Consider the following 14,304-nt stretch of genomic DNA (forward strand, 5'->3'; position numbering starts at 1 on the left):
CATAAAATATTACTTTTAATTGCACAAAAAACAATAGCAAAGTATTTGCAGCAATGAGATATCAGTACCCAATACATTACACATACAAATGTTTGTATGTATGTATTGGGTGATAAGATTTTACTTCGGTTGACCCAGGGATTGCTGTCACTCTATAAAATCAGGTGTTGTGCATGGACTGAGAAAGTCCTCTGAACATTTTAAAGACTAGTTTTTAATAGAGGCAGATTCTATGATAAACCAAATCCTTGACATTTTATTTAATAATTTGTAAAGAAAAACTGGTTCAGGGTAAAATGGGTGGATGCTGTTTCATCAAATCTACACTTGCTGCAGTTATGTAGTAATAATGTGGTGTAAATGTGAGAAAGAAGCGTAATTCTAAGTTTATGTTTGTCTGTTTCAAAGAATAACAATTTCATTTGTCTCTAATAGTACTTATATACACCAGGATTTGTATCAAATCTCTATCCAAAGAATTAATAGCAATTGCTTTAAGCTATAATTTCACCACCGTACTGAGAAAAGAGAAGAAAGCCAAGTAAACTAAACCTAGAATGTGAGGATTTTTAGTCAGTATTAATTACAAATAAATGCTTAAATAACACAAATTATAAAGCCCACTTCACATGGAAAAAGATATTGTAGGTTTTTTCTGTGTTCTATGTTGAGGCCTAGTATCCACACAAAAACATTGGTTGGTTGCTTAAAACTACCTGGTAACACAATACAAGATTTTCATGTAGATAAATACAATGAACCTATTCAAAAATGTGGTCACGGCGCCAACTTGAACATGCCCATTTCTGTTTGTAGGTACCAAGAATGCATGTAGACAAATTGTATTTACTTTCATGTCAACATTTAAACATATCTTTACTGTATGGGTAGATAAAATATTGGGTGGAAACACCCCAGTGAGCTGTGCTCACTACTAGCATTTTTATACCCCAAATGCATTTATAGTTAAATTGCTGTGACCATTTTTCAGTCAAATCAGAGCAAAATATCTTGGTTTTTTTTGTTCCCTTCAGGTGTTTACCTCAGAAATAACCACTGTATAAATATACATGTTTCCTCACTCAGATTGGAAAGACCCTACACTAGCAGGCAAAGTTTCTGCACCAGGTAGAGCTTTACATTAAAGGCATTGTGTGCCTGTTAACCTGCTGAGGGGTTCTAGATAGAGGGGCTCTGAGCTAATTACCTGTATTGAAAGAATCATCCAACAGACTTGTGTTAACAGCTCCAAAATTGTGTGCATGTACCTTATGAGTTGAAATATGCTGGAGAATTTCTTTTAATTGTAACCATACCAAAATATTCTCAGGGAGACACCATACAAAAACTGCATGTCGATAATCTTGGGGACTTTTACACCTTGCATTAACATGTTTTTTATAATTAGATAGGGTATTGCATTTGTCTAATTTGTTAAAGTTTTTATTTTGCCAGATTTTCATTCTTGCCTTGTTATATGTGTAATATCTTGAAAAGTGCAAATGCATACAGAATACAGAATCTCTTCAGACTGTTTAGGCTTCTAGGTCTCTTGTGGACTTTCCTCTTTACATTTTCACCTGTGGCATTTAGCAATTGCTTTTATCCAAAGAGGCTTACAATTGTAAGTTGAGCTCATGCCACATTTTTCCATATGGTTTAAATTAAAACATGTATTTTTGCTACAGGCAGGTCTGTTTAGTAGTTTTTTTCTTTATTTCATTTCTTGATAGCTAATGCATGTTAAAGCAAGGTGTAAACAGACCATTTTAATTGTTTTTGTTTTAAACGTATGATTCAAAGTGACCAAATAACTAAAGCATGTTGAAATTTCTTGTCCAATCAGAAACTTTAATTCCATTTACGTATGTAAATGTTTTTAATTGGTTATTGCTCTTTTGTGCATTCATGGTAATGTGAATTACTGGTTGTGTATGTGTTAGCCTGTTTGTGGTCAGTTGTTCTTATGCAGTGACTTCAGAATCTTTTTTTTTTTTTTTTTTTTTACTCCAAAGTCAGCAAGACAGTCTCTGTGGATGTGGAATACGTTCCTGATTCAGATGAAGATGTTTTGTGCAAACAAGCTTTAAGACATTTTTTTGGACTTTGATTTAACCCAGCAGATGAACATTTAAATATATTCATACTGTATTTATTTCCTATCTGATTCAAGTTGTATATGTTTAAGGATTTTTCTTGTGTGACATGTACATTTCATTTTTGTCTTTTTTATCTCTGTTAAAACTGCTTCATTTATCTTAATTTTTCTCATTCAAGCATTGCATCTTGGTACTGATTTAACGATTATAGTCAAAAGTTTACATGACAGACTTTTCGTTTGATTTCTGCAACAGTTTTTTTTTTTTCCTGTGGCAGTGATTAGAAAATGTTTCTCTGTCTAAAAACTTTACAAGTTTCAGTTTTCATTTTTGTTCTCTCTAAAATATGACTAAACCTGCTCAAAATATACTTAGATTTTAAGTATAATTTGGTGATGTAGAAAATTTTACAATGCTATTTGCTTTTGTTGCATGACCATTGTTGATGATTGGCTACAGCTGGTGAATTTTCTGTGCCCATATAAATCGGGCTACTTTACCAGCACCCAATAAAAAAGGCATTGAATAATGGTCTCTTAATGGTCTCGATTACCAAATTCTTGAGGGCACTTTGTCAGGATAGTCAAATGTAATCCACGTACCATCATAAAAACAGATTCCACCACTACTACTTACTGTGTAACGGTTTCATTATTTCATTTATCTATAATAACATTTTTTCTCTGGTAGAGGTCACAGCTGGTATAAAGACCATCCTAGAAACACTGGGCATAAAATCAGAACAAAGCTCTAAATCAGAGGCCATCAAACTACGGCCCGATGCTTTAATTTGACCGGCCCCTTTAACCACAGCAGCAATACATGTTGTCTGGCCGCTGTTCATGTTCAGTATTATAACGGGGGGAAAAATAACAGGAAACAAAAAAATGGCCACATGGAGTGTCAGTAGATTATACGGCAGCGATCCAACAGGTGGCGCTCCAAGCATGAGGGGAGTGATTGGCGCATCAATGGAGAGATGAGTGACCGCAGCTACTGAACTGTTGCGAAGCAGTTAAGTGGGATTTCGTTTTGAAAATCTTCGTGTCCTGTGTTAAGTTCATTAAAGCTAATGCTCTTAACTACAGGCAGTTTCAGGAATTCTTGTCTGAGCTGAAGATGTGCTTTACTGAGATCCGCTGGCTGAGTCGGGGCGAGTTTTGAAATGTTTTAACGACCTGCTCCCGGAGATCAACGCATTTATGCATCCAAAATCAAAACTCAAGCACATTGTTGAATTTTTATGCTTCTCTTTCCATTGTGAGCTCCCCGATCTCAATAAAACATGCACTCAAAGTAACTACCGTTTTCGGGAGCATCTGCATCTGTGAGCAGACTTTCTCGAAGTTGAAACACCTTAAATCTCCAACCGGATGCAGTCAGACTGCTAAATTGCTCCACCCCTCATGTACTGTCTATTCACCAGTTACCTTAAACACCTGTGACCTGGTGCTGCCTTTTTCTGCTGATATACTGTAGTTCCAATCATGCACTTTAGATCCACATAAAGCTGCTGTAGTTCCTGTGCAATACTTAAATGTAAATGTTTAAAATTCCTATCTTAGTTATTTCTTCTAGTCTTTTTAAGTCCTAAGTTTTATTTTTACTTAACTTGGTTTTCTTGCTATTTATATTTTATATATTATTATGTTTACACACACCGAGACCTGAGTAAGTGCATTTCGTTCTAATCATGTACATGGTTTTGAATGACAGTAAAGCTGAGTTTGAGTCAGATCCAGACTCACTGATCAACATTTATTAGCTATTATGACTGGCAGTAACAAATATGGAACCTGATGCTTACTCTCGTCAGGCAAAAGCAGGCTCACAGTTCACACTGATTTTTTTAAGGAAACACTGTATGAGGAAGGATAATGGAAATTATTAAAATAAATAACATTTCTGCCTTATCATTATGAACTACAATTATACAAAGCACAGACAATACATCCAGTATACATAGTAAATAGCTTTTTTGGGTGTGTTTACTATTTCACCTGAAACACTGAAGAACAGTAATCTGGCCCTTTGGTTAAAAAGTTTGAGGAGCCCTGCTCTAAATCATTCACTTATTCACTCACTTATTTACACTTAGGATTAGATCATTTAACAAAAAGCGTGTTTTAGCAGGTCGGAAGTAACCAGGGTACTGTTTATTTTTTCAAGCTCAAGGTGACGTTGTGGACAATGGAAATTGTGAGCTGGAAAAACTATAATAATCGGCACTTATTATTTATTTATTGTCATTAACTATTATTACTTATTCATATTATATTGAAATGGATACTACTACTGCTACTACTACTACTACTAATAATAATAAAAGAAAGAAGGGAACATTGTCCAAATGTGCACCAGTGCATTTACTGGTGTTCTTTATGTTCCCAAGCACTTTATGTTCGCCTCACAAGAAGAAGGTCCTGGGTTCGATCCCAGTTTGTGGAGTTTGCATGTTCTCCCCGTGGGTTTCCTCCGGGTGCTCCGGTTTCCTCCCACAGTCCAAAGACGTGCAAGTGAGGTGAACTGGAGACACTAAATTGACCATGACTGTGTTTGACATTAAATGTGTGAACTGATGAATCTTGTGTAATGAGTAACTACCGGTCCTGTCATGAATGTAACCAAAAGTGTAAAACATGACGTTCCTAATAAACAAACAAACAGCACAGGTGGCACGGTGGGTAGCTATGTCGCCTCACAGCAAGAAGGTCCTGGGTTAAATTCCCAGGTGGAGTGGTCCTTCTGTGTGGAGTTTGCATGTTCTCCCTGTGTCTGTGTGGGTTTCTTCCGGGAGGTCCGGTTTCCTCCCACAGTCCAAAGACGTGCAAGTGAGGCGAATTGGAGATACTAAATTGACCATGACTGTGTTTGACATTAAACGTGTGAACTGATGAATCTTGTGAAACGAGTACTTACCGTTTCTGTCATGAATGTAACCAAAGTGTAAAACATGACGTTAAAATCCTGATAAATAAATAAATAAATAAACGTTTCCAAGCAACGTTTCGGAACGAACCAATCAGCGAATCGATTCCGATGAACGGGTGGAGTGGAAGAACGCCTTTTCAAATCTTTGAACGGACCAATCAGATTGAAGTGGGCGTTACCGGCGCGGTGTTCAACAGTCGTTGTTTTGGTTTGTTAGCGTGTAGCTCAGTTTTATTAGTTATTTTTCTTTATTCTGTAAAAACTACAGAAATTTAAACAATACTTTTACAATAATACAAGACAATACAAGAATGGAGGCACTAACGGACGAAGACAGAGCAAAATTATCGCGAACAGGTACATTCAAAACACTCCTGGATAATTGCAGCTGTTAGTCACGTTAATACTGCATAGCAACTGTCTTACATTAAATATTATTATTTCATTAAAGTTCGTTGTTGTAGTGGGAAAGAAGTAAAGAAGAAATATCACCTAACAAGCGAGGCACTCTATATTGTTACAATAATTGTTTATTTTATTACTAGTATTGGTTTACAGTTTATGTTAATAGACACCTCGAGAGCTAGCTTTCCATGCTATCGTGGTGGGGCGATATGGCAGAAAATATCGCGATACTTGGAAACCTTTCCACAATAAATCACATGTTGTATACATTTACATTTTCGGCATTTAGCAGACGCTTTTATCCAAAGCGACTTACAGCACTGTGACAGTATACTGTCTAAGCAATTGAGGGTTAAGGGCCTTGCTCAGGGGCCCAACAGTGTCAACCTGGCAGTGGTGGGGCTTGAACCATCAACCTTTGGCTTACAAGTCCAGTACCTTAACCACTAGGCTACACCTTGTACTGTGGGATTTTATTTGGTTGTGGTTTTGCTATTGCACACACACAGGTCTCACCATAGTATGGAAACATGTTTAGATTGTTTTTTCCGCTGAAGTGTCAAACTTTATTGATTTAACAAGAGTGTGTGAAGGAATTACGTTTAAAAAAAAAACATGGTCCTATCAGGCAGTTGTAGCCTAGTGGTTTAGGTACTGGACTAGTAATCGAAGGGTCGCTGGTTCCAGCCCCACCACTTCCAGACTACCATTGTTGGGCCCTTGGGCAAGGCCCTTAACCCTCAATTGCTTAGACAGTGTACTGTCACAGCACTAAGTCGATTTGGATGAAAGCGTCTGCTAAGTGCCAAAAATGTAAATGTAAATTAGTTGACCTAGCAATGAAAAATTATTGAGGGAATACATTGAGGGAAACGAGGACTAGTAATGTAAGGTTGTTGGTTTAAGCCTCAAATCTGCAAGGTTGCCACTGCTGGACTCCTGAGCAAGGCTTTTCTGCCTTAACTGCTTGGATTGTATACGCTCACAGTTGTAAGTCGCTGTTGTAAAACCATCATACTAAAATGTGTGGAGCATGATGAAGTGCAACATATTACAACCTATGGGTTACAAGTATGGGGAGGAATGAATTTGGGGTTGTATATTGTACAGAAGTAGGCACACATTACTTACTGGAACAATTGAGCATTGAATCGAAGTGAATGTCATCAGTGATGGATAGGGCTGGGCGATATATCGAGTTTTAAAGATATATCGATATATTTTCATACGCGATATAAGATAAGACAATATCACGTATATCGATATAGATGTTGTGTTCCAGTTAGATCCGACAGTTCGTCTTTCTCTTCTCCCAGTTGGTCTCTGCACATGTTCACCTGCCCCGCCCCCCTCCCTCACTGAACACAACTCGCCCCGCCCCTCTCCCTCACTGAACACAACTCGCCCCGCCCCTCACTGAACACAACTCGCCCCGCCCCTCTCCCTCACTGAACACAACTTGCCCCTCACTGAACACAACTCGCCCCTCACTGAACACAAATCACCCCGCCCCTCTCCCTCACTGAACACAACTCGCCCCGCCCCTCTCCCTCATCGAACTCAACTCGCCCCTCACTGAACACAACTCGCCCCGCCCCTCTCCCTCACTGAACACAAATCGCACCGCCCCCTCCCTCACTGAACACAACTCGCCCCGCCCCTCTCCCTCACTGAACACAACTCGCCCCGCCCCTCACTGAACACAACTCGTCCCGCCCCTCACTGAACACAACTCGCCCCGCCCCTCTCCCTCACTGAACACAACTCGCCCCGCCCCTCACTGAACACAACTCGCCCCGCCCCTCTCCCTCACTGAACACAACTCGCCCCGCCCCTCACTGAACACAACTCGCCCCGCCCCTCACTGAACACAACTCGCCCCGCCCCTCTCCCTCACTGAACACAACTCGCCCCGCCCCTCACTGAACACAACTCGCCCCGCCCCTCACTGAACACAACTCGCCCCGCCCCTCTCCCTCACTGAACACAACTCGCCCCGCCCCTCACTGAACACAACTCGCCCCGCCCCTCACTGAACACAACTCGCCCCGCCCCTCTCCCTCACTGAACACAACTCGCCCCGCCCCTCACTGAACACAACTCGCCCCGCCCCTCTCCCTCACTGAACACAACTCGCCCCGCCCCTCACTGAACACAACTCGCCCCGCCCCTCTCCCTCACTGAACACAACTCGCCCCGCCCCTCACTGAACACAACTCGCCCCGCCCCTCTCCCTCACTGAACACAACTCGCCCCGCCCCTCACTGAACACAAATCGCCCCGGCCCCACCACGTGAGTCCCCCGCAGGGCACGTTCTAAACAGCTCTAGTAACTATAGAGCTCCGTCTAAAAATATTTTCGTTGTTGATCTCTTTGAATCAATAACACTTGCACTGATGTAGATTTGAAAATGACAAGAACAAAACTGTTTGATGTTTATATGAGCTTTGATCTGGTCTGGGTGCGGAGTTTTATATCGGGCGCAGAACGCTGAGACGAGCGAGCGAGAGCAGCTACCATGGGGAGCGAGATGCGGGTTTTACCCCGAAAAAATAATAATGAAAAAACACACAAGAAAAGCAAAAGAGAACTTAATATTTTCACAATGATTGGGAGGAAAAGTGTGTGTTTCATTCTCGGGACGACGGCGGAGAGCGGCACAATGTGGAGAGAGGCTTCAGTACGGGTCACAGAAACGTCCATTTAAATCGTAGCTTTTAAAAAATCTTACTTAACTGATCATTTGTACAAACATGGGACAGAGTTCATGATTTGTTCTAAAACAAAAGTAGTGATCAGTACAAACGGGACATTATTTGAAGATGGGACTGTTAATGATTTCCTAAAAAAAATGCTACAGAAGTCATCATTTATAAAAAAAAAAAAAAAATTGTGTGATTTTGCTACAAATGTGCTCATTCATACAAAACCATCAGGAACAATATTTACAAAAATATCAGAGATGTGATCGCTCTGACTTTCAGAAATAAATAATGTTACATGTTTAAATATGTCTGTGTTTCCTGCCATGGTAAATCATTGTTAATAATTATTGCAAGAAATAATTAACATGTGATCAGACAGTCTCTTCACATATATGAATATTTATTATTATTATTAATCATAATATTATCATTAAAGGTGAACCATGCAACTTTATGTTATTCAGGAAGTTTGTATCCTACAAGTAGCCCTTTGGCTTACTCAGTACCCTTAAAGTAGCCCTCTGTTTCAAAAAGCTTGGTGACCCCTGATTTAATATATGCCAATAGTTTATTTTTGAGGATTTTCTCATGTTTATCTACAGCTGAATGTTAATAAAAGTGCCTGTATAACATTTGGAACATGTAGCTTTGCCTCAGAAGTGTCTTTTTGTTATTGCCGTATGGGATGAAAAAATATCGAGATATATATCGTATATCGCCATTCAGCTAAAAAATATCGAGATATTAGTTTTGATCCATATCGCCCAGCCCTAGTGATGGAAAATGAACATCATAATTGATCATGCACTGCAATATATTTTACTTTTTCATTACACTATTAATCATACACACATTTCTACTATGAATACACTAAAAAAACTATATTATCTTATCATTTGGCTGATGATGTAACACAATGGTTCACAAAACTTTTTGCGTCATCAAACGTGTTATTCATTTGCAGAGTTACGCAAGCAGAAACTTGCTGAATACCTGGCTGCAAAAGGAAGATTAAAACCACCCAATCCCAGGTAAGTCCTTTCAGGGGAAGCATTTATCTATATGTTGAGATTTTAAACCTGAAGTAGGAACTGTTCTAGAGAAAGTTATAAATTATAGTTTAAAGAATTCTTTTTTTTCTCTCCAAAAGACCTTATTTAAAGGACCCAGGAGCTGTGCAGAAAATTCCTCTTGTAAGTTTTAAACCACTATCCTAGTTTTTTTATTCATAGATTTATAGTGGTATAGTACTTGGTTATTTATTCGACGTGTGGTGTATGTTATTTTCAGCCAGGTAAAGGAAAGGAGAACTCAATTTCAAGTTCTGTGGGCGTTAAAGATGTTAAGGTGGGGAAAGCACTGGCAGAAAAGAACAAAAACTCTGCCAGTATCACCACTTCAAAGTTAACATCCCTGCCCAGAGCTTCTTCTACCCATCTTCAGCGCCTACCACTCAAACCCGCCATGCACCAACCTACCCATCAGCATCCAAGTTCAAGAGTACAACTGAAAGGAACAACCACTGTTAAAAATGTTAAAGAGCAACAAACTAAACCAGTGTTCCAAACAATCATCAGGCCTCACAAACAATCAAAGACTGTTAAGACAGATCCAGAATCAGTATCTAGCAAGGCAAGACCCATTTCTAGATCTTTTAAAGATAACACAAGCAATTTTAAGACAGAAGTAGCAAAGAAGCGTTTGGTCACTGCAAAGGAATCAGGTTCAGAAAAGATTAAACCCAATGTTAAATGTCCCATGGGCACACGAACTCTGGCTAACCCAAGCATCACCAAAACAAAAACATTGACTATGCCAAGAAACACAGATAAAAGCACAGTTGGAATCAGTTGTACTAAACCTGTCCGTGCTCAAAGTGACACTGATAACAAGAAACCACTGAAACCAGACAGATCAGAGACATTGCATAAAAAACAAACTTTAAATAAGGAACAAAATAAAAAAGAACTTACTGTAATGCAAAAAACTGTTCCTGGCATGTATAGGACAAAATCAAGTCAACCAGCTTTTTCCAAAACTGAAACAGCTGGCAAATCAATAAATGCTGCTTTAGCAGGTGATAAACGTGCTGTTATGCAGCAGCGGCGTACCACATTTCAACTACCCCCCAAACCCACAATTCAGGTACCAGTGCCACAGACTCTTCCACGCTCCACAAAAAGCTTTACCATTGCCAGGGAGTCCGAACAGCCTAAGACGCCCAAATCAACGTTCAAGCCTGACACAAATGGGGTTCGGACTGTTCCTCTGGATGGTAGAAATAAACCAAATGCTGCTCAAGAAGAGAGATTGTAAGTTTACATTTCTTTTATTCTATTTATTATTACTTAAGGTTTTTTTGGCTCCCTAATTACAAACCTAATTTCCTGAATTGGGAGGTTTTGTAATATGCAATTGAAAGAATTTGTTGATTTTCAACTTTTATTTTGACAAAAGTACAATGAAAAGATTGTTTTTCCTGACCACTTGATTGTATCTTTGCAATGCATCTTCTTTCCATTTAATTCTATTTGTTTAATTCTAATTGTTTAGGAACTGATGATACTAATCAGTGCAGTTTTGTATGTGGATTTTTTTCCATTCCACTGTGTACTTAAAAAAGTTAAACGTCTACTTGAAATTTCTAATTATGTTTGAACTGAATAACTGAATAAATTATCCTTTTATAAGTATTAAATTTAATTTCTAACATTTTAACACAGGCGTAAACTCCAGGAGTGGAGAGAAAGAAAAGGCGTTACATATAAACGTCCTCCGATGCCAGTTCAGCCGCTGAGGAGGAAGACCACTGCCCTTCCTCCACAGAGTTACTGGACTTCAATAGAACAGGAAGATGAGGTCCATGGCTTTGTCTGTGCTGTTGATCAGTCGCTAAACGATTGCATCAAACTTCTTCAACAGGTATAATGATGCACCCACTCTGTCTGAAAAAAATGTAACTGTTAGGACAGGATAAGAAAAAGGCTTTTACCAGATGTGAAGACTTTCATAGTTACTCAGTTACACTTCAGTTCATGGATTACAGTGACGCACTTATTAACAGTATTAGTTTATTTGAATGAAGTTGCATTGTTATTGATGACTTCTATCAAAATGTTGCCATAGTGAAAATGTTAAAGTATACATTGCAGTAAAACTGGAGAAACTTTGCCTTAAATGTCAAATTAAATTAAATTTAAATTACTGACTTATTCTTAATAATAATTATGCTTTTAAAATTAAATGTCTGCCACATAATTTTGGCCATATATGGTACTTTACACCATTTAAAACTTATCTACTACATAAGTAATCATTTAACTAAACAAAGCTAAAGCTTTATTTTCCAGCTGTAGCCTAGTGGTTAAGGTATTGGTCTAGTAATCAGAAGCTTGCAGGTTCAAGCCTCACTAGTGCTAGGTTACCACTGTTGGGCCCTTGAGCAAGGCCCTTAACCCTCAATTGCTTCGATTGTATACTGTCACAGTACTGTAAGTCGCTTTGGATAAAAGTGGCTGCTAAATGCTGAAAATGTACAAACGTAAACTCGATAGGTTCTGTATGCTATTTGGACTTTTTGCCTACATTTTTCATTTCGTTTTTGGCATTAGGGGTGTCCTGTAGACCAGGTGCGAGATGTTCTGTCTCGGGTGCCAATGGCGCAGAAATTTGCCAAATACTGGATTTGCCAGGTCAGGCTGATGGAGAGAGAAGGAAATTTAGATGTGCTGCCCACGTTTGAGGAGGCTGTTCGTGAAGTCAGAGAGGTATGTTTTCTGTTTGCTTTCTGTCACTCTTGCTCATTGTTTCTCCCACACAGTTTTCACTGGCACATTTTTTACATTGTACTTTCACCCCACTTAACTGGAACAAACTATCAAACTATGTGTTGCATCATATTTCCAGCTTAGTTTAACATTCGTTTAGTTTAATAGTTGTAAAAATACATCCTGCTATTTACACACAAACGTCATACATTATCTGGTTTCCGCTTAGCTTTAGCTTTTGTTGATATATTATTTGGTCTTCACTTAGATCTGCTTTTTTTTTCGTTTGTGTTGCCAAGTCAGTTATTTTACCCAGTGGTAATCCACTATTCCCAGTCCCAAAAACTTTTGTTTGCATTTAGCTGCTTTAAAAAACATACAACACAGTATGTTAGGTATTCCTAATTAAGTGAACATATTTTTAACACTTGTGATCTCTTATCATGGTCATTTAAGATTTTTTTTCATTCCACCGTAAATTTTAGGTCTGAATAATGCATTGGAAAGTTCTTAAACTAAGTAAAGAAAGTTCTGCTTCCTTTCCTTAGGTTAACTAAATAGCAATAAAAAAAAACGAATATATATTAGCTTGTTTCAGGATAATCCGAATTTGTTCATTAAAAATTTTGCATTTCTTTTAAAAGTCTGTAGATGAACTGCGTTCTGTGGTATTTGAGATCCTGAAGAAGAAAGAATCAAAAGGTAAGAAGAAACCTCAACCTTTTCAGTTCTTTTACCTTTCACTTGTGTTCTTTTATGTAATGATATTCAATTATTTAGTCTGACATATGCCATGTCTTTTTAACCTTTTTTAGCTTCATCTTTGACTCGGGCTTTAGAAGAGGATGCTTTGGGCAGTGAGGAAACAGAGGAGCACAAGACTAACATGTGCACCCCAAAACCTGTCGGTGCATTGATTCGTGGAGAGAGAGGAGATTCATCTGTAATAAAATTCAAGATCACGAATACTCCTGGGTACTTTATTTCACTCTGCTAGATTCTGTTGTTGACTTGAGAATAACTGACTCCAGGCCATGTATAATGATATACTACTTGGAAATCTGTTGCAGACAAACAGCCTCACGTCAGGATTCTTGTATTTGTCAGGGTCTAAATAACTGTGAGCGCCTCACTAACATCTATACAAACAAACAAATAACCTTAGATGACAACAGATTTCAATTTTCCTAAACGTAAGCCAACATTAAGAAACCGGACAGCAAAAAATACTCCATATAAAAGTACTCCATATACTTCAGTAATACATAGAACGATCTTCAGTATTAATAACTTAAAATAAATATTTTCTCTAATAGCTGATCTCTTTGTTTTGGAGAACTGTTGTTTTAGTTAATTGATGTCTATAGTCCTTGCTCCCAAAAATAACCCCCCAGTGATTAAATTATTTACAACTCCAGCAGTTTTGTGCATCTGCTCCTGATTGGCCATGGAAACCAAATTCACAAGGCTCCTAATGAACTGTTTTGGTGATGACTTTCTTTTAGAAGTGAGTGTTGCATCTTGGGACAAGGGATTTTTACTGTCCTTTTCTGTATCTTTTTGTGGACTACTGCCATAATATAAAACCACTAATAATTTTGGAAAGGTAGAATTTATGTCTGCTTTTTTGCAGCTCACTAAGCTTTGTGGTGTAACCCATTCCACTGTGTTGTTTTCCAATTAAGTTTATGCACTTAAAATAGTGTAATTCACTAATGAAATAGGTTATCTACATGCATTTGATCTTTTTTGAGAATGCTAAATGTATGTGAGTAATAATGTGTCTTTAAAATGTGATTTTTTTTTTCAGTGGAAAAAGGAGTCAGCAGGCGGAGAAACCTGGACGTGTTAATGGCCATGAAATACGTTTTTTCACTCCAGTGCGCCGCTCAATGAGAATTGAGAAAACTGCTTCAAATTACCCTGCAACCCTGCAAGAGCGTGACCCCTGTGTGACCTCTATGCAGGACCTTGTGAGAGAGCAGAGTGAGGGCACACTGGCAGTGGATGCACCGGACTCTCCGCTCTATGTGTACAGAGAAAATGAAGCCCTGAAAGAACACGTGCAGGTTCAGCTTGTCTACGAGGAATTCAGTGAGCAGTAATAAAAACTCCTGCCATGTTGCCATGTGGGTTTTTCCTCCCTTCTTCTTTCACTCTGCAATGTGATGTTTACTGCTATTCTGGAAATAATTCACATTTCTTTTGGCATAGCAAGAGTAAAAGGTAATGACTCAGTGCTTGTTCAGGGCGGTGACAGTGTTATAATAGGTCAAGGAAAGGGCACTAAAATATACGATTTTTATTAGTCTTATCAGGTGAAAAACTGAGCCTTAAAAAGACAGGAAACAGAATGTTTACTGTGTGTAGGTGACTGTTTAGGCTTTCATGAAATA

General features: G+C 38.6%; 1 protein-coding gene across 3 annotated transcripts; it reads left to right on the top strand.

Annotated features, from left to right (window-relative positions):
- The first annotated feature begins 5,241 nt into the window (after nt 1–5,241).
- Nucleotides 5,242–14,032, top strand: ckap2l (cytoskeleton associated protein 2-like). Of its 3 annotated transcripts, none has more exons than XM_063017615.1 (10): nt 5,242–5,387; nt 9,106–9,172; nt 9,292–9,334; nt 9,432–10,453; nt 10,865–11,063; nt 11,753–11,908; nt 12,553–12,610; nt 12,724–12,883; nt 12,979–13,101; nt 13,719–13,797. In XM_063017615.1, exons 1-9 carry the CDS (start codon nt 5,342–5,344, stop codon nt 13,097–13,099), a joined length of 1,872 nt encoding a protein of 623 aa, XP_062873685.1. In that variant the 5' UTR covers nt 5,242–5,341; the 3' UTR covers nt 13,100–13,101; nt 13,719–13,797. The 3 variants fall into 3 exon arrangements, with proteins under 3 accessions (XP_062873685.1, XP_062873684.1, XP_062873683.1); XM_063017614.1 differs by having other exon boundaries at nt 5,251–5,387; nt 12,979–13,028; nt 13,719–13,900; XM_063017613.1 differs by lacking the exon at nt 12,979–13,101 and having other exon boundaries at nt 5,284–5,387; nt 13,719–14,032.
- Nucleotides 14,033–14,304: the final 272 nt, after the last annotated feature.

This window comes from Trichomycterus rosablanca, chromosome 21 (assembly GCF_030014385.1).
Source record: "Trichomycterus rosablanca isolate fTriRos1 chromosome 21, fTriRos1.hap1, whole genome shotgun sequence".
Lineage (NCBI taxonomy): Eukaryota > Metazoa > Chordata > Actinopteri > Siluriformes > Trichomycteridae > Trichomycterus > Trichomycterus rosablanca.

What these genes read in the sequence shown, in the direction of transcription:
- ckap2l (XM_063017613.1), top strand. Translation starts at nt 5,342, where the DNA reads ATGGAGGCACTAACGGACGAAGACAGAGCAAAATTATCGCGAACAG. An exon ending in TTAAAACCACCCAATCCCAG is followed by an intron (nt 9,173 to 9,291) that starts GTAAGTCCTTTC and finishes TCTCTCCAAAAG; the next exon opens with ACCTTATTTAAAGGACCCAG. An exon ending in AAGATCACGAATACTCCTGG is followed by an intron (nt 12,884 to 13,718) that starts GTACTTTATTTC and finishes TTTTTTTTTCAG; the next exon opens with TGGAAAAAGGAGTCAGCAGG.